Source organism: Carassius carassius, chromosome 26, assembly GCF_963082965.1.
Source record: "Carassius carassius chromosome 26, fCarCar2.1, whole genome shotgun sequence".
Lineage (NCBI taxonomy): Eukaryota > Metazoa > Chordata > Actinopteri > Cypriniformes > Cyprinidae > Carassius > Carassius carassius.
Window position 1 is genome coordinate 29,525,024 of NC_081780.1, and position 20,236 is coordinate 29,545,259.

The 20,236-nt window shown below is 38.1% G+C and overlaps 2 protein-coding genes across 2 annotated transcripts in view; both read right to left on the reverse strand.

Annotated features, from left to right (window-relative positions):
• Nucleotides 1–20,236, reverse strand: part of LOC132106047 (gastrula zinc finger protein XlCGF26.1-like) — a 161,006-nt gene that overhangs the window by 133,080 nt on the left and 7,690 nt on the right. The gene's annotated exons all lie outside the window — the stretch shown is intronic.
• On the reverse strand, nucleotides 6,005–18,250 carry LOC132106022 (uncharacterized). The gene is made up of 6 exons (XM_059511613.1): nucleotides 16,125–18,250; nucleotides 15,690–15,782; nucleotides 15,121–15,330; nucleotides 13,602–13,712; nucleotides 10,435–10,530; nucleotides 6,005–6,362 (listed from the first exon to the last, which is right to left on the reverse strand). The coding sequence occupies exons 1-6, from the start codon at nucleotides 17,689–17,691 to the stop codon at nucleotides 6,127–6,129; spliced, it is 2,313 nt and encodes a 770-aa protein (XP_059367596.1). The 5' UTR covers nucleotides 17,692–18,250; the 3' UTR covers nucleotides 6,005–6,126.

Genomic DNA, 20,236 nt, shown 5'->3' on the forward strand with positions numbered 1-20,236 from the left:
ACTTTGCAACCAGACCAGAATCTTTGGCTCAGTTTGGCTAGCTTACATTATCTGAAACTAAGGGAAATGTTAGTGGGTATGGGAAGGAATGAAGATGTATTTCTTCATTTTTTTTTTTTATTAAATTATATATTATACTGTATTAATAGTATTTCTAGTTACATTAAGGCTACATGTATTAAAGCAGAGTGCTCTGGGTAATATTTTATATCCTGTCAAAACACATTGATTAATCATTGCCATTGCATTTCGTCCCCTTGGAATTATAAGGTTCTATCTGCATTCCGAGTAGTTTTGAGATATTGAGCTTCAAAGTTTTTGCATTACATTCGACTGTGTAGATAGAACCTTATTGTTTTTTATATAAAAATCTTATAATGTATACAACATAAAAAAAAATCTATTACATAATGTAAATAAGTTGTCACAGAATAACTCAATTTTGACAAAAATGTAAGATAGAACCTTATAATTCCAAGGGGACGATTTGTATTTTCAAAGATGTCATCAAAATGTGCAACTAATACTTACAACACAAAACACATTTCATAAGCTGGAGTGTGTACTCTTGTGTACACACACACACATTCTTGTAATTGCTACCAAATGAGGACCGTGTGAGTATGCCCACAAAGTGAGGACCACCAGTTCCTGATTAACATAGTAATGCACAAAAACTAGGCCACAAGATGGTGCCCTTATCCAATACACTCCTTTGGATTATGGAAAACACCAAGATTTACGTAAAAGTTTTTAACTATCGGACTGATGACTGGCGGGCACTTGGGTTTTTAATGATTAATAGGTAAACAAAGATGCTGTTTCCATTACTGAATATTTAATAATGTAAATCTGTTATGACAAATGCACAATGAGGTTGTCACCATTATCAGGACAGTGTTTTTTTTTATTGAAAACGTTATGTTTGTTTTATTTCCAGTTTTATTCTTAAAGGGATATTTACGGACTTCCGGTTGGGCCTCGAAGGGATGTAGACATGTCTAACTGAGCTCTCCCACATGAACCTTAAAATTCGTTAACAAGACACTTTTTTCGTTGTTTGAAGCCATACAAGACACTGTGTGCGTGGATAAAATGTGACAATTTTAGTTTTTATTCTGTTAGTCGAGTTGAGCCGCTTATAAATATGCCGGACCTGAGGAAGGCTGCTAAAGCTAACAAACCAGCGGAAAGCACGAGCTCGGGGCAGTCAGCTATATTGCAAGCAATAAATTCATTAAGAAATGAACTGCTGGCAAAAATGGATGAGAAAGCAGAGATGCAAAATGAAGAAATATGCAAGCAAATCAGTGGTTTAAGAGACGAGCTGAAGGGTGCAATCAATCAGGCTAAAATCAAAGCTAATGCATAAGTCATATGTCTGTTCATGTTTCACTTTGATTTCAGCATATGTTAGAAAATGATTCTAAGTACTGATAACTTGATTTTTTTCCCCTCTCTCTCTCATGTACACAGGGATATTGAGTAATGGTTCTAAATAGTCTTGTTAATGTTATAGATGTTCAGCTTAATGGTTATTATAAGGTTTGTGTGGGGCCTCAGCTCCACTCGGTGAGTTTTATTTTATTCTTTCCATGAAACTTCATAGTGGTTTGGGAGATTGGGAGGTGCAGTCTCTCATTTGGGGAGGGACCAGCAGGGGTCTGTGTTGTTAATGGGTGATTTAAAAGTTTTTTTTTTACTCTGCAAAGTCTGTTTGTTTTTTTCCCTCTACTTTCTTTCTCTTTCTCAGAGTTGGAGATGAGTTTTCATAATAGCACTGAGTTGGACTTTATCAGCCATGGGTTCGGCAGATGGAATGAATAGACCTGCGACTAAATTTGTGAGCTGGAAGGTGAGGGGACTCAATCGTCCTGTAAAGGGAAGTAAGGTGGTTTCACATTTAAACAAATTGAAAGCAGAGATAATTTTCCTACAGGAAACACACGTTTGCACAACAGACATTCCTAAATTAAAGAGAGGATGCGTATCACAAGTCTACCACTCTGAATTCAATTCTAAATTTCGTGGCACAACCATCTTGATTTGCAAAAATGTACAATTTATACAAACCAGTGCTATTATTGATAAATGCGGGCGTTTTGTGATTGTTCAGGGCAGACTTTATAATGTGCCGGTGGTCCTAGTTGTTGTTAATGCTCCAAATTGGGATAACCCAGACTTTTTTAAAGATCTGTTTGGCCGTATACCAGAACTGGGCACACATCATCTGATTCTGGAAAGAGACTTTAATACGATTCTTAAACCTTCTCTAGACCGTTCCAAAGTATTTACAGCCCCTCCTTCCCCCTCTAAATCTGCAACTATTATAAATGCTTTTTGCGGTTCTAGTGGTGTAGTAGATCCATGGAGATCTAAGAATCCTACGTTATAGGAGTTTTCCTTCTCCGCTGTTCATCAAACATATTCAAGAATAAATTTATTTTTGATGGATCAAAAAATGCTTTCATCAATTAAATCTTGCAGTTATGAAAGCATTGTTATCTCTGACCACTCTCCGGTCACAATGGAGCTTTGGCTCCATGTTAGAAAGCCAATTCAATGTAATTGGCGATTTAATACATCTTTGTTGTCTGATGAAACATTTGTAGACTTTATTTCAACACCGATTGATTTCTTTATTGAAACTAACCAGCTGCCAGACACCGATGTTTTAATACTTTGGGAAACTCTTAAAGCATATATATTAGGGGTCAAATAATAGAAAACACTGCCTGTCTTAATAGAAGCAGGTCTAGACGCTACAATAAGTTGATCAATCTAATCCACGATGTTGACCAGCAACACTCCTCGGCCCCTACAGCTGACCTCAGCAAAAAAAGAATAGATTACAAACTGAATTTGATCTTCTTGCCTCCACGGAAGCAGGAGAGAAATTTCTGAAATCTAGACAAAACTTTTATGAACATGGAGAGCGGGAAAGTAGGTAACTCTTTCACCAGCTGTGTCAATATTCTGCTGCCAATTTTATTACAAAAATACAAACTGCGGATGGAGAAAGTTAAGCTTGACCCCAAAGACAATAATGAGCAATCAGATTATTTTATTCATTCTTATATTCTTCAGACAATCCTAGTGATCATGTATTTCTTGACAATGTAAATCTCCCTACTATAACTGAGGAGGATAAGGCCATCCTTGAGCAGCCGATATTTGAAACTGAGATTAGTCAAGCAATTAGATCAATGAAAAATAGAAAGGCACCAGGCCCAGATGGGTATCCAATTGAGTTTTGCAAGGCTTTTGCCTCTAAATTGATACCTTTACTGTGCCTCGTCTACAATGAATCACTCAAACAAGAGAAGCTGCCTACATCTATGACCCAAGCCACAATATCTGTGCTTCCCAAAAAGGGCAAAGATCCCACTCTCATGTGATTATAAAATACTTACAAAGATTCTTTCCTTAAGATTGGAATCTATAGTACCAAAAATTGTGCATCCTGACCAGACAGGCTTTGTAAAGAGCAGGCAGTCTTTTCACAATTTACGTCGCCTCTTTAACATAATATACTCTAAACATTCGATTCACTTGCCAGAAATTGTGATCTCACTAGACGCACATAAAGCTTTCGATGGAAGCGAGTTTGGACACCTTTTCAAAACTCTAAGCAAATTCGGCTTTGGTCCAGTCTTAAGTTTCTTGGATTTGGACATTGTATGCAGCACCCAAAGGTAAAGTGAGGACTAATAACTTTAATTTGCAATATTTCACTGTTCAGAGAGGGACACGACAGGGTTGTCCATTGTCCCCTCTTCTCTTTGATCTGGTCATTGAGCCACTTGCCGCAGCATTGCGATGTAATAATATACGGGGTATCACGAGGAATGGCCTGGTTCATAAAGTGTCATTGTATGCTGATGATTTGCTGATGTTTATATCAGATCCAGAGACTTCAATCCCAGAATGCCTAGACACCATTTCTCAATTTGGTAAATCCTCTGGGTACAAGATTAACCTCACCAAAAGTGTTTTGTTCCCAATTAATGTTCTGGCTCGGAATTGATCCTTTGACTTATACCCATTCAGGACTACAGAGGGCCCCATGATATAGCTTTACCAAATTTTTTATACTATGCAAACATTCACAAATTAGTAATATGGTATTAAGCTTCTATTGGTGGGAGTAGTCCGTGTTGGTGTCTAATGGAACAACATTCATGCTCGTCCATCTGTCTTCAATGCTGTGTGCTCCACTGCCAGTGGCACTGGGTGCACATATGGACAATCCTATTGTAAGAGGCAGTTTACGCATATGGACCCAATTTCGCAAACATTTTGGTCACATACAAGCTTTGGTGTCTTTGCCTCTGTCCTCAAACTTTCTTTTTAAGCAGTTGCTTATAGATACGGACTTTCTCACCTGGGCTAGAAAAGGGATAAACAGTGTGGGAGATCTTTTTGTAGATGGCACGTTCGTTTCTTTTGACTATTTGGTTAATGAATTAAGTCTACCAAAAACACATTTTTAGGTATCTTCAGGTCCGTGATTTAGTCCGTTCCCAGTTTTGTTCATTCCCCTCAAAACCAAATATCGGCCCTCTTGATCATTGTCTGACGGTCAAGCCTCATCTCTCAGGTGGTGTCTACCAGCTGTATACTGCTATTCAGGCCATGAAATGCCCATCTCTTCTGTCTCTTAAGGTACAGTGGGAGGAGGATCTAAATACAGAATTGACGGAGGAGATTCGGCAAAGAGTTATACATAAAATATACACATCGTCTATCTGTGTTAGGCACAGGTTGATACAATTTAAAGTATTTAATCGCCTGCAACTATCTAGGACCAAATTGGCTAAAATATATCCTAATGTGGATCCCAACTGTACACGTTGTCACCAAGCCCCTGCTTCTCTGGCTCACATGTTCTGGTCATGCCCAAGCATAGGCACATTGTTTAATACATTCACCTACATTTGTAAAAAGAATATTGATCCAGATCCTATCATTGCAATATTTGGGGTGGAACACAGTAAAGTTGGGGTCTCAAGAGGCCAATCTCAATTAATAGCATTCTCTACACTGTTAGCCCGCCGACTAATTCTTACAAATCTCCCTCACCCCCAAAACACTCATGTTGGGTGTGCGAATGTCCTTCCTCCAGCTTGAAAAGTTAAGAACTACAATCCAAAACTCAGCAGAAAGGTTTCATAATGTATGGCAACCTTTCTTGGATTATTATGAAAATGCATTTGATGCTAATTCTTTAGATTAAAAAATGTATAAATTGTAAAATTTAGGTTTGTATGTTGTTATTTATTTATGTTGGTTTGTTTGTGTTATGTACGTTTAAAACAATAAAAACAATTTGAAATAAAAATTAAAGGGATACTTAACTTGAGGGTGAGTAAAGGATGACAATTTTCATTTTAAAATGGTTTCAAACCTGTATGAATGTATTTCTTCTGCTGAACAAAAAGGAAAATATTTTGAAGAATGTCAGTAACCAAACAGTTAACTGGAACCATTGACTTCCATAGTATTTTTTTTTCCTACTATGGAAGTCAATGGTTCCAGTTAACTGTTTGGTTACAGACATTCTTCAAAATATCTTCCTTTGTGTTCAACAGAAGAAATAGATTCATACAGGTATGAAACAACTTGAGGGTGAGTAAAGGATGACAGAATTTTCATTTTAAAGTGAAGCATCCCTTTTTTACTCAGTTAAGCATTAAGCAATAGTCTAAACTAACTGTTAAGTTGCCGGTTAAGTAAAATGGGCATTGGTTGTCATATAAATTATGATTAGAAGTTCTGGAAGTCGTGGCCTAATGGTTAGAGAGTCAGACTTTGGATGGGTTAAATGCAGAAATTCTGAGTATGGGTCACCATACTTGGCTGAATGTCACTTCATTAAGAACTTTTAAGGTTGAGCACACCTTTTATAATATATTGAGTGTCAAATTCAGAAGTGTATGCTTTTTTTTCCAGAAAATTATTCCTGTTCCACGGTATTAAACACAAACATGGCAGACATGAACAATAATAATAAATTCTGGGTTATTTATTAAGTTGTTAGAGTGCTAACAAATGAACAAACTAACAGACAATTCACCCTTTAAAACACAGGAAATTCAACAGATGGAGTAAACTCAGTTAATTCATTCATAATGCAAGCTTTCTTTTAACTTTAACAATTTCATTGTATACAAAATACTTCACGTCTTTCCACGTCCGCGCACTTAGGACTGGAGTCTCTTTAGCAATGCACATCAGGCAGTCCTGCTTTCCTGGAACCATTTTAAGGGCGATTAACTTGGCAAGGCGTCGTTTGACTGCCGTCCTCTCCTGGTCATTCCAGGGTCTCTTACCTCGGTTCTTGACTACCCTTTCTGGAGCATCTATGAAACAAAAACCAAAAGGTGTTCATTAGAAGTTGAGTTGATAATAAATTGAGACCTTATTGAAGTTGTATAACCTTCTGAAACCTGCTTTGATTAACTAATACTAGTAGGCAAGGCATGTTAATTTATACCGTGCATTTCGTACACAAGGCAACTTAATGAGCTTTACAAAAGAAGATATGCGAAATTACAATCAGGTTAAGGCAAACCACATACATAACAACATCAAGACATAGGAAATAAACAATACACGTGGTCACGTGCTGGAATGTATTTCTTGAGGACAAGAAGGACGACCGGCCATTGACCAGTAAGAGAATAACGTCAAGTAAAACAATTTATATACTTTATCACAAAGTCCTTTTTTTCTGCTTGAAGGCCCTATACCTGATTTCTTTTTTGTAAGGTAACAATCTTTTTGACCCATAAAAGTTAGTCGTAAAAGTAGTAATCTGTAAAAACCTTTTTGTCACATTTTGACTCCGAAGGATGGCCGTGATGACAAAAATACCTATTTCGTCACATTTTGACTAAAAGGTTAAAAATTAGGTATAAGACACAGGTCTGAGATACATTTTTGCTCTTGTTGCTCCAGAGGCGAGAGCTGTCGAGTGTGTTTGACTAGTGACTGACCTCCAACACTGTTGACATTCATGTTTAGATGCTACAGTCGAAGCGTGAACAGCTGCTGGTGTCAGAGCGGACATACAGGGGGATTCTTACTCAACACATTTCAGTCTACTCTCATTGCAATTACTGTTAGCATTGTTTAAATCTAAATGTAATGTAGTATTTCACAACTAAAGAGGTTTAATGAAATGGCAGATATGTAACCAGTAAATATATTCAAGTCCATATAACAAAACTGACTTCATTCGATAAAGCTTAAATGTCTGTCAGGGGATTATTTTACGGCTTAATTTACAAGCACTGTTAAGCCTAAGGGCTGCGCAAAAAAACTGATTTTTCGATAAAATGTGGTCGATTCAATATCGCCATGAATCAATCTTTTTCCCATATTTATTTATCCATTACCCAATGGCTATTACCCAGTATTAGTTTTCCTCCACTGTTCATAGGCTTGCAAATTCCATTTTATAGCTAATGCTGTGAGAATTTATGTTTATCTTAATCATAAAATAACCTCAACTAGTGCTGCACTATTAATCAAATCGCAATCGCAATGACTACGTTTACATGCTGTTAAAATTCGGGTTATGGTCGGGTTAAGGTCACTATTTGGGTTTCTGAAACATTCGGGATAACCCGTTTACATGCGTGAGCAGAGAGAGTTACCAATCCCGATGTAAACGGGGACGCACGGTTAGCGTCTGGACGTACGGAAAACAAGACGCAATATGCGTCATTTCCGATTCTTCTTCCTGTATCCAAAGACAACAACAACAACAGCAGCAGCAGACGGATAATGAATAGTTTGGGGCAGATAGCGATAGTCTTTGTTTGCGCTTTGGCGCTGGTACTGATCCACCAGTAGCACTTGACACTACTGTGCCTCTATACTGCACGCGGGGTTTTTTTATGCGCCGTCTCTACTCAAAAGACCAAGATTCGTTGCGAACAGAACATGCGCAGAACACACATTTTGATGGGGATATGCCGAAACGGATTTACAAGACCAAATATTCGGGTTAGAAAAGGGGTACCCCAGGTATAATATCCCGGTTTTTAAAAACCGTGATATGAGCATATCCGGGTTTTTGCCGGTGTTTACATGGCCGTGCGCGACCGGGTTATTGCTAATATCCCGGTTTTGAACGGGTTATTGGCTGCATGTAAACGCAGTCAATGTCAAGCCTACGCAATAATGAGTGTGACACACAGAAAGACTCGCGCTGTGCACAAGACAGCCCAGAATACAGTTCTCTTTCGTGCTTGAACGAACAATAACACACAATTATGCTATAATGTCTTTTTGTGGAGTATCTTCATTACATGAGAGTAGTCTTATGATGGACAGAGTTGTGACTAGTGAGATCTCTTAAAGGGACAGTACACAGTAGCCACTCATTATCTCTGTCATTAAAGTTAATCAAAGAACAAAGGGAACTGAGAAAAACACTCACTGCTCTTGACTAAAGAACTTTTGTAAGTTTAATCAGGATTACTCATATATATATATAAAATTTATAATTAATGAGGCACAGACTGTTTGATAACTTTTCAATTTCTGCATATGACCTACCTGTTAGACAGGAAGGGCACAGGTAAATATAATTCTGTTTTAATGTACCCAAGTGTACCTGAAATAAAGAATTTAATATACAGGTTTGTAGCTCTTAATTTCTTTATTAATTAACCACTTGTAAACTTATGTTCACTTTATATATATACAGGGTTCTAAATTAACACCCGCCAACCCGCCAAATGCGGGTTAAAATTAATTTTGGCGGGTGTTAATTAAGACTTACTAGCCAGTTTGGCTGGTGATCCATGGCATGAGGCTCTGTTCTCGGTCATTTATCCCCCTGGCAGCACTTCCTACATTTCCCATGAACACTGTGCTGTAATGCTACGTGATGACTGTACCCATGAATTCATAACCTGCGCGCACACTTTCGCAATCCGTTCCCATGGATTTGTAAACTGTACTCACGGATACATGCAGCAAGCTCCTACGTGTTAACATACAGGTTTAATGAATATTATTATGTGGAATGGGTCTACAGCAAAGTGTCTTAAGTGATTCTCTATCAAGTGTAGTACGAGGTCGAATACAAAGATTTAATAAGAAAGATGTGCATCAAAATCTTGTTAAATTTGTGATTATCTTATAATAGCACTTGATTATTATTGTACAATAAACCTGCCATTGTGACTGACTCTGGAGTAATTATTTTTCCTCTTTTGTAAGTTGTTTTGGATAAAAGATTCTTATGCATAACCTGTATAATAATATATAATAATGATAAAAATAAAAAGAAAGTTATTTTTTATAATTTTAATTTGTAGGCTAAATAAATGATTACAAGACAGTAAAAATGTTTGTCATAAAATAATTCATGAATTGCTTTATTTCTAAATAACCTTTGACAGTTTTGGAAATACTTGTGTACAATTCTTTCTTAACATGAAAGACTTATTTATGTGATTTTATTATACTATGCGTCTCTCAGCACGTACATGTGAAGCTCATGCACTAACATCCTGTCTCCCAACGCATGGATAGTGGCCTAACTTATCTTTCGAGTCTTATTGTGCTAATACGGTCAAATACACACAAGGTTTACGTAAACAAAGTCGGTTATGTCTAAAGTGAAAGCAAACTTGAGAGAAAATCTGTTTGTCAAATGTGTGTATATTAGACGCGTCGCACACAGCTCTTAAAGAGACAGTACCAATGGTAAACACGCTGCCGCTTGTCCTTAAAGGGATAGTTCACCAAAAAAAAAAAAATCTCATTATTTACAAACTCTAATGTTGTTCCAAACCTGTATTAATTTCCTTCTAATATTTTTCTAATATTAATATTTTGTAGAATGTGGCCATCCAAACAGTAGCTGGTCCCCGTTGATTTCCATGGAGAAAAAAATACTATGGAAGTCACTGGGGTACATCAACTATTTGGTTACCCACATTCTTACAAATAACTTATTTTCAACAGAAGAAAGAAACTTATTATGAAGAAACAGAAGAAACTGAGACAGACTAAATACAGAAGAACTGCGGGAATGTCTCTGAGATGCTTGAAGAAACCTTCCTACAAAGCTCCCTGAAAAACAATGCATGAGTGTACCTGGGCAAAAGCCGTTTTAAACACAAAGGGTTGTTACACCATATATTGATTTAAATGAGTTAATAGAAGTTAAATCATAAATAAATTCAATATGTGATTTTATTTGTGAAAGCAAATTGCAAATCACAAATTGTGATTATTACAATTAATGGCAAAAAGAATGTTTGGAAATGTAAACTGATATTTTCTACTGACACACTACAGCAAAAGATATAAATAACAGACTTAAAACCATTTTTTTATTAGGATCTTAACATGCCTAAGACTTTTGCACAGTACTGTATATTTAACAGAAATTCATGTAATACATCTTACCAACATCACTGCATTGTCTAATAACTGCAGTCTTCTTCTGGCTCTTCTTAAGGGATTGCTTTAGCCTCTTAGCACGCCCTTTTTGATCCTTTTCATCTGTTAAAGAACACAGTCATGTTAAAGGAGTCATGACCCACAATTTTCACTTTTCCACGAGAATCAATGTATGTTATGATTGCCTAACGATTATACACTGGCCGGGAAGCCGATATTTAAAAGTGAAGCGTTTGTGTACCTCAGGGTTTGTAAAATAGCCCACGTGCACGCGCACTCAAATACGAGATTTTGATTTCTTATACCATATATGGACACCGCAGCAGGAAGCTCGCCCTTCCCCTCTCCCCCTCATATTCAGTCGAGAAAGAGTTGCTCTGTGGTTGACTGCCAGAATCAACAACATGTAAATGTGTTTTCTCTACCAAGAACGGACCTAGCTATCAGAGACCAGTGGATTAAATTCATTTTTAATGACGCGGTTCCTTCAACCCTTCCACTGGTTTATCGTTACGTGTTTGTGCTAAACATTGTACGCCGAAATCCTTCACAAATTTGGGGCAATATCAGGCTAAGTTGGCATCGAAGCTCGGGAAAAGCGACACAATCCAACAAAATTGCCTGCAATTGAAACGGTAAGACTCTACTGTGTGTAACAAACAGCATCTAACTGCTAATGCAGCTATTGTATGCTATTGCGTCTGTCACTAGACAAATAAACGAAAGACTGGAGGTGAAGTAATCATTTATGTTCCCTGTAAACGGACTGCAAAAACGGACTTTTGACTGCATTATAATGATTTCTTAATTCAGAATATGATCAAGATTGCGTAGGTTGATGTGTTCGGGGAATTTGCCAGTTAATAGTAACATTTAAAGCGCCTTAAATGAACGACTTCACAGTAACGTTCATCAGGCAGTAATGCGGTACGTTCAGTTCAGTCCAAAACATGAACGAGTTCATGAATTATCGTTCAATGAACGCGTCCAGGCACAACTCTGGCGGGAGTATTAGCTTCGAGGTATGGGGAATGGCTGCTAACGTACTTTGCTAAAAACAAATGACTGAGATCATCATGAATTCGGTTATTGATTATTTATTGCCTAACGCTTACATGAGACCCCGTCTAGTTTGTGTGTGTGTGTGCTCACGTCTTATATTTGTGTGTGTGTGTGTGCTGTGCTCACGTCTCATATGAGTAACTTTATGTGCGTGAGTTCATATACATGTATGTGTGACTAGTACTTAGTATATATGCAAGCGTGTTTCATATGTGTGCGTGAATGAAGTTTGATTTAAGCCCTAAACGGCGCTGGCCGGGAAGCCGGTCGCGTTCATTCACAACTTGCGCCATGATGTCAGTTTGTAATGATATGCTAAAGCGTTACCTGCGGTGTCAACCCCCCTCCTTCCTGCAACCAATCAACATGCCCCTCATTTGCATTATTATAATGACCGTCCACGACAGCCAAAATATCGCATCAGATCTCGCGAGACAATAATGCCTACAGAGATAAGGGTCTGAGAAGCTCTGTGTTTATTTTTTTTCCACTTTTCTTTTTTAGAAGGGCCTGAAAGACTATAATACAGCAGTAGGTATCCAAGGTAATACGAGGGTATGACTCCTTTAAAACAGTGATAATGTAGATGCAATTTAACAAGGTCAATAATACACAAGAGCAGGTTTTTTATGGGTGTAACAAACTTTATGGTTTGGGCATGTATTCATTTTTAAACTTTACATTGTTTTGACAATTTTACATGCAGGATTTTGACTATTTGCCATTAGCTGTAAATTTTCTGCATTTCAATGGTTTTCTTCTGCTTGCAGTGAGTGTTGACATGTTAAAAAATCTGGATGTCCACAAAAAGTTCCTAGATGAAAAAAAATGGTCTAATTGATGTATGGGATACAACTAGGTTTGGTTATCCTTCACCTCGCCCGGTCATTCATCCAGTGCCACTGAAGTCCCGTGTGATCCGGGTAAAAACATGAGCCCCTGCCCTCGGCTGTGCTTTAGCTTTCACACCCTCAACTCAGTCTAACTAGATCTTAGAATCATTTTCTACCAACTAACTGATATGGGGCTATTAGACAGCATTTGGGACACTAAACTAAAACTAGTCTATTTTTGTACAGAAAGTAAAGATCGGTACAGCGTTTGTAAAGATCAGCTGACACTGAAGCCCAGGCTGAGTTACAGCAGTGAAGTCAAAGAGTACCCTGTTGTGCAGTGACATTCACACTTTATACATATAATTATACATGTAATAAACCACCACCTGAAGTGTGCATAGACAGGTGTAGCCTGATAGATTCACACAGTCATTCCAAGAAAAACTATTTTACATTTTTTCTGTGCCTACAGAATCCTGAAACACATTTTCAAGGTTTGTGGGGGCCATATTGGACTCCATCTTTGTTTATAGTCTGCTCTATGAAATATTGAACTCCTTTGCTTGTTGACTCTACCCTTAAGTCTGTAAAGCCAAAGCAAATGCATAAACTAATAATCAGACACACAAAACCAATGATAAAAACTGAGGGAAAAAAAATACACTTTAAATTTTGAGTGGACACCCAGTCATTTCAAAAAGTTGGCTTATGGAGATGATTTATGTCAAATTTCATGCTTGTTTCACAAACTGAAGTATTTTAGTGAAAAAAGTTAATTTATCTGCTGCACTATCTGTAGCTCTTTGGGCAGCTCCAAAAGGTTTATCATGGCGAGGTTGAACGATGACTCTGTGTGTGGTTTATAGACAACTGCGGGCCTATGTGTACGATTTTTACATTTAGTTGGAGCGGTTTTTATTCAGTTGCACTCAATAGTCTAGAAATTATGGCAGATATATTGTCATTTATGTTGAAACGAAGTGAAAACAAATCAAATGTCCCATTAGAAATGCAAGGTTGAAAGATGATCTTCTTGTATTTCTGTTAACATGGTATTAGATTACTGTTCTACAAAGTAATTAAATTAAATTCATGCATGATAACAGTAGAGCTGGCTCACTAGACCAAGATCAGTAAACCTCGTTTAAGAAGCAACATTAGCAGTAATGAGGTGAAGACAAAACTACTCCATTTAGTAAAGTGTAGCCTCTCTGCATGTTTAAGAGGATAATAATAATAATAAAACAGCACTGAAAGGTGTGTACTTGTGCTTACCATGCTCAGAGTCACCGCTATCTTCATCATCATCATCCAGTCTAGATGTTGTAATCCTCTTTGGTTTATCAGCAGATGAGCTTCCTGAAGTTGAGTGTGGCTCCTGTCCATCTGTGCAGCATGAAAACAGTAAACTCAACCAAAATATTGACATCTACATATTACAAACGGTGACAGTAGAGCCTTAAAGGTGCATCTCAAATTATGCAGTCAAACGCTGTGACTGGTCACATTCTCCATTTCCATTGACAATAATACATGCATGTCCAGACTTAATCATCCAAGTTAAAAACACAGTTCAGATGGAAGGGAAGTGTTAATGTTTTATGAGCGGTAGTCTGATTAATAGGAGTGGCTTGCAGAGCTGTGCACTGTGGGAGCTGTTGTCTTCATACAAATGCACCGTTAAGTCACGTTCTGTCTTTTCTCTGTCAAATAAGCACCAAATTATAAACTTGTGTTACATTTCGACTACATAATTTTTTTAACGCAAAAAAGTTTGCTTCTCCTGTACAGCAGATCTAGAAGAAAATAGTGTCATAGTCCAGCGATGGTTTAATTTTGTTGTAAATAAGTTATTAATTTATTTATATATATCTATATCACTCTGGCTAAAACAGTGATGCCATCGTCCAAAGGTCAATCATGCACAAACTATTGATTGAGCACCAGCAAAAGTGTTTGTTTTCCAGTTGATGGTGGCAATCTTCCACTAAACTATGGCACGTTTCATGTTTTCACCATGAATGAAACTGAGAAATGTATTCTTTAATGTGAATTTTACGTAAAACATTGCTATTTTATTAAACCTGTATATAAATATCATTACTAACTTTCTAATAACTATCCCCCCAAAACTGCACAAAGAGTAAAACTTTAATTAAAAAAGTGATAGTAGGCCTAAATGCGTCTAAAAAACTGACATGATTGTTACAAAATCACACTGTCTGCCGCCTCAGAATAACTGCTAGCATAAAGTTTAAGGTAAAAATAACTGCCATTAAATTATAGTATCTTACTACTACGCAATTTGATAAACTGTTCATTAGGGGTGTAACGATACACAAATGGCACGGTTCGGTTCAGTTTACAGTTTTGGAGCAACGGTTGGGTCCGGTTCGGTTGAGTTATGAGTTATGAATGATATCCGTCATTCTCAACAACGGTAAACAGCTGCATATCTAGTGCCATGAAAACACCTATTGCCAATTGTTTGAGCACGGTCAGAGTTAGCTTGTAGCTTCATTCTGAAGCCAAGGAAAAAGTTTCCTGTTTTTGAGGCTTCTTATGTGTGCAGGAACGGAGTCGGATGACTTAGTTAAAAAAGGAGTTTTTTTCTTTTTGCTTTATTTGGTAGTATTTTTAAATTTATGGTTTAAAATAGTATTAGTAAAAAATAAAAATAAAAAAAGTTTACAAATATCACTTGTTTACTCATTTTGGTGCCCCTAGCATTTGCCTATCCACGGGCTGGCCCTGATGGTGCAGTGAAAGATTAAAGTCACTCTGAGAGCGTTACCTGTGTCTTCAATGCCTTGACTGATGTTATCACTCCCATCATCCTCATCAGCATTACCATCATCTGCATGTCTTGTTCTTGCAGTTTGACATTGTCTCTTCTCAAGAGACCATCCTGCGGAGTCGTCATCATCATCATCTTGTCTTTGTGTTGTGACGGTCTTCTTTTTCCTTTGAGCTGATGAGCTTGTGGTGGACAGCTGCCGTCCATCTGATGAAGCATACATTAGAAACATACAGACGATTATTCACAACATAAGTTTTTCTGATATGCAAATACACATATGGAAAAACTTTTTTTGGTTGGTTAGCATCCATAGATTTATATGAAACATTATGAATTTAAATTCAATGTTTTCTCAAAATTGTATTTTTCTCTCAAAAAAAGACCAAAACGGTTAAACCCCTTTTTGTCACATTTAGGTTGACCATACACAAAATCAACAAATTGTAATAAATTGTAAACGTCACAAGTCAAGCTTATTTTTTTCCACAAGATTCAAAGTTTCAATTTAAATACATGAGCATAGCGTTCCTAATATGACTACTCGTGTGATTTTTACACCATACCTTCATGAGCTTCCTGTTGAATTCCTGCATCTGACGTCCTTCTCTTTTTGACACCTTTCAGATCTTTAGTTGGGGTGACTGCGTGTCTTTTGCCTATGGAAATATTCACAGTAGGAGATTGCTCAACGTACTTTTACAGTGATATTAAAAAAAGTCAAAAATATGCAGATAAATAAAGAGACAGACAGACCGAAAGACATATAGAAGACAGTGTAATTGGAAGAGGGGGAACTTAAAAATTTTAATAATAATAAGATGTTTCATTTAACATTTAATTTCAATGTTTTGTTTCTTGTGATGCTTGTGTTTGTTTTTAGAATATGTAAAAGATTAACCAGGGACGCCCAATGTACACACCATCGGTTGTCTATGTGTAACAATGCCTAGTGTATTGTCCCTTTTAAATAAAAAACAAAATAAAAATAATTTAATTACCACTGATAACAGAGTCCGGTGTTTGCAGGCTCTTCCCCTTCAGTGACTCTGCTCCATGCTCCATCGCAAACAGAAGTTTGCCGATCTTGGCCACTTGGAATGTTTTATCTGTCTGTCGATAATACTCGCAGAGGACTCGGATATCATGTCCCATAAAACGAGCAACTTGCTCAAGTTCCTGATTGCTGAGGTCGAGAAGCTGACTTAAGGTAGCAACGTGTTTCCTCAGCCTTGTTGATCTCAACAGTTCTGGGTTTTTGGCCTTGCTCTCTTCTGCATATCTTCTGAGGCAGTCACACCCACGGAGATTGGTTGTTGTGCTAAGCCTGGCAAACAGAAAGGGGTTCTCCTCAAGTATGCCAACTTCCCTCCGTTTTTCAACCAGGAAGTCAAGCGAAGCTTTTGTGCGCTCAAGAAGAAGGATGGACACCTTTCTGCCTGTCTTTCCGTGCGTCACCAAACGTGTCAGTCTGTGGCTCATTTGTTTTTCCACAGGCGATAGAGTCTCATAAATGTCCTTATTAACAGGACCGGTGTCTGCTTTTAGATATGTCTCAAGGGTTAAACGTGATGCTTCTACTTCACGCTTCTTATTAAACACAATTATTTGTGCAAGAAGGCTCTCACTTAACTTCCTGTATGCTGTAGTACTCACGCGCTCTGTTAACTCTGTCTTTGCCCCATCCTCAACTTTCCTCAGGTAGTTCTGGAGAGTGATAACATCCTCCGTCAGAGGTACAGTGTCTTCTTTGCCACACCGCCGTTGCTCCAATGAGCTATGAGCATTAGTCGACACATGAATGGACCATGAGCTCTCCAGCAACTCCTTGAACTTTTTTGCCGCCCTCTCAGTTTTGACATCAGAGTCCATCAAGCAGTGGCCTATCCAGGCTTCAGTGGCCCCTTTGAGTGAAAACCCAATTTTAACAGCTGTTGATGGCCTTCCATATTCGTTCTTGTTTACATCATAGTTTGACACGTGTCTGGCTGCTTCAATTGCCAGTTTAAAATTTGCTGGATCACAAATGTCTTTGAGAGTTTTGGCACGTTCATCAATCTCCTTGGCAGCCAACATAAACCGTCCTAGTTCTCTCAGCTTTTGTCCAATGTATCTGTGCTGAGATTCTTCACGGCCCTTTTTTGCAAGTAATGCATCTCCATACACACAAATCATCTCATCACTTCTGATGTGAGAGGTTACATGATCTTGTTGCATAGAGTGGATGATCTTTTGTACTCCTTGGCCTGATTTGCATGGAAGTAGATGCCAGGAAGATTTTTGTACTCTTTTGCCATTCTTTCTTTCCTCTTTCCGTTCTCTACATGACTTCAGATGTCTCCAGAGTTTAGTCCTCTTGAACATTGCATAACAGTGTTGACATGGTAGGTAGCTCTCTATGTCTGCCTTCTCAGAGGGCCGTTTCCATACTATAATCTCACCATTTCCTTCCTCGAAGACCATGCGATTGTGTTTCCAATCACCCTTATTACGAAGGCCTTCTATCAGAATCTTCCTTTGTTTTGAGCCAACTGGGAAACTAAAAGCATAGGCGACATCGCGTTCCATAATATGTTTTCTTTCTAGATGTCTAGCTATCTTAAATTGAGCCTTTTCACAGAATATACAGTAATGGACTTTGTCCCAGACTCTGGCACCATCCTTTGTTATGCTTCTTTTAACAGTAATCTTTTTATCATCTTTAAACTTTCCTCCTTTTCCTTTTGACTTTGTACCTTTTTGAATGGCTTTGCCTTTGGCCTTCTGGTTCTCAGCTTCTCTGGTGTCAGTTTCACTGGATGATGCGTGACTATGGTGCTTCTCTGGAGTATTGTGGCAGGATGACTGGGACTCTAGTGCAAGCAACTCATCTTCACTGGATGATGGCGATGGAGATGGTTTGAAGTCCTCATCCAGTGGATCTGCATCAGACCCACTGGATGACAGAACCTCGTCTCTGAGCTCCTCGTCTTCTCTGGATGGTGGTGGTGTTGATGGGGGGCTCCAAGGTTCATCACCATGACTCTCTTTGCAGTGGTCATTTTTGGCCTTCACAACATGCCAAAAGAGGGAAAACAAGTAAAATGATCAATTAGATACAAATACATTAGAGCAGGGGTCCTGAATTAAATTTCATTAAATTGAATTAAATTATATTAAATTAAATTTCATCACTGAATTAAATTATACACTACAGGTCAAAAGTTTGAACACATTACTATTTGTTATGTTGTTTTTCCACAGGCGATAGAGTCTCATAAATGTCCTTATTAACAGGACCGGTGTCTGCTTTTAGATATGTCTCAAGGGTTAAACGTGATGCTTCTACTTCACGCTTCTTATTAAACACAATTATTTGTGCAAGAAGGCTCTCACTTAACTTCCTGTATGCTGTAGTACTCACGCGCTCTGTTAACTCTGTCTTTGCCCCATCCTCAACTTTCCTCAGGTAGTTCTGGAGAGTGATAACATCCTCCGTCAGAGGTACAGTGTCTTCTTTGCCACACCGCCGTTGCTCCAATGAGCTATGAGCATTAGTCGACACATGAATGGACCATGAGCTCTCCAGCAACTCCTTGAACTTTTTTGCCGCCCTCTCAGTTTTGACATCAGAGTCCATCAAGCAGTGGCCTATCCAGGCTTCAGTGGCCCCTTTGAGTGAAAACCCAATTTTAACAGCTGTTGATGGCCTTCCATATTCGTTCTTGTTTACATCATAGTTTGACACGTGTCTGGCTGCTTCAATTGCCAGTTTAAAATTTGCTGGATCACAAATGTCTTTAAGAGTTTTGGCACGTTCATCAATCTCCTTGGCAGCCAACATAAACCGTCCTAGTTCTCTCAGCTTTTGTCCAATGTATCTGTGCTGAGATTCTTCACGGCCCTTTTTTGCAAGTAATGCATCTCCATACACACAAATCATCTCATCACTTCTGATGTGAGAGGTTACATGATCTTGTTGCATAGAGTGGATGATCTTTTGTACTCCTTGGCCTGATTTGCGTGGAAGTAGATGCCAGGAAGATTTTTGTACTCTTTTGCCATTCTTTCTTTCCTCTTTCCGTTCTCTACATGACTTCAGATGTCTCCAGAGTTTAGTCCTCTTGAACATTGCATAACAGTGTTGACATGGTAGGTAGCTCTCTATGTCTGCCTTCTCAGAGGGCCGTTTCCATACTATAATCTCACCATTTCCTTCCTCGAAGACCATGCGATTGTGTTTCCAATCACCCTTATTACGAAGGCCTTCTATCAGAATCTTCCTTTCTTTTGAGCCAACTGGGAAACTAAAAGCATAGGCGACATCGCGTTCCATAATATGTTTTCTTTCTAGATGTCTAGCTATCTTAAATTGAGCCTTTTCACAGAATACACAGTAATGGACTTTGTCCCAGACTCTGGCACCATCCTTTGTTATGCTTCTTTTAACAGTAATCTTTTTATCATCTTTAAACTTTTCTCCTTTTCCTTTTGACTTTGTACCTTTTTGAATGGCTTTACCTTTGGCCTTCTGGTTCTCAGCTTCTCTGGTGTCAGTTTCACTGGATGATGCGTGACTATGGTGCTTCTCTGGAGTATTGTGGCAGGATGACTGGGACTCTAGTGCAAGCAACTCATCTTCACTGGATGATGGCGATGGAGATGGTTTGAAGTCCTCATCCAGTGGATCTGCATCAGACCCACTGGATGACAGAACCTCGTCTCTGAGCTCCTCGTCTTCTCTGGATGGTGGTGGTGTTGATGGGGGGCTCCAAGGTTCATCACCATGACTCTCTTTGCAGTGGTCATTTTTGGCCTTCACAACATGCCAAAAGAGGGAAAACAAGTAAAATCATCAATTAGATACAAATACATTATAGCAGGGCTCCTGAATTAAATTTCATTAAATTGAATTGAATTAAATTATATTAAATTAAATTTCATCACTGAATTAAATTATACACTACAGGTCAAAAGTTTGAACACATTACTATTTGTTATGTTTTTGAAATAAGTTTCTTCTGTTCATCAAGCCTGCATTTATTTGATAAGAAATACAGAAAAGAATGTAATATTGTGACATAGTATTACAATTTAAAATAATTGGCTTTCAATTTATTATACTTTAAATTAT

Coding starts and splice junctions, on each gene's coding strand:
- LOC132106022 (XM_059511613.1), bottom strand. CDS start 17,691: ATGGAACGCGATGTCGCCTATGCTTTTAGTTTCCCAGTTGGCTCAAAA. Junction 15,783..16,124: donor ACCGGACTCTGTTATCAGTG/GTAATTAAATTA, acceptor ATATTTCCATAG/GCAAAAGACACGCAGTCACC. Junction 13,713..15,120: donor TCAAGGCATTGAAGACACAG/GTAACGCTCTCA, acceptor CATGCTGCACAG/ATGGACAGGAGCCACACTCA.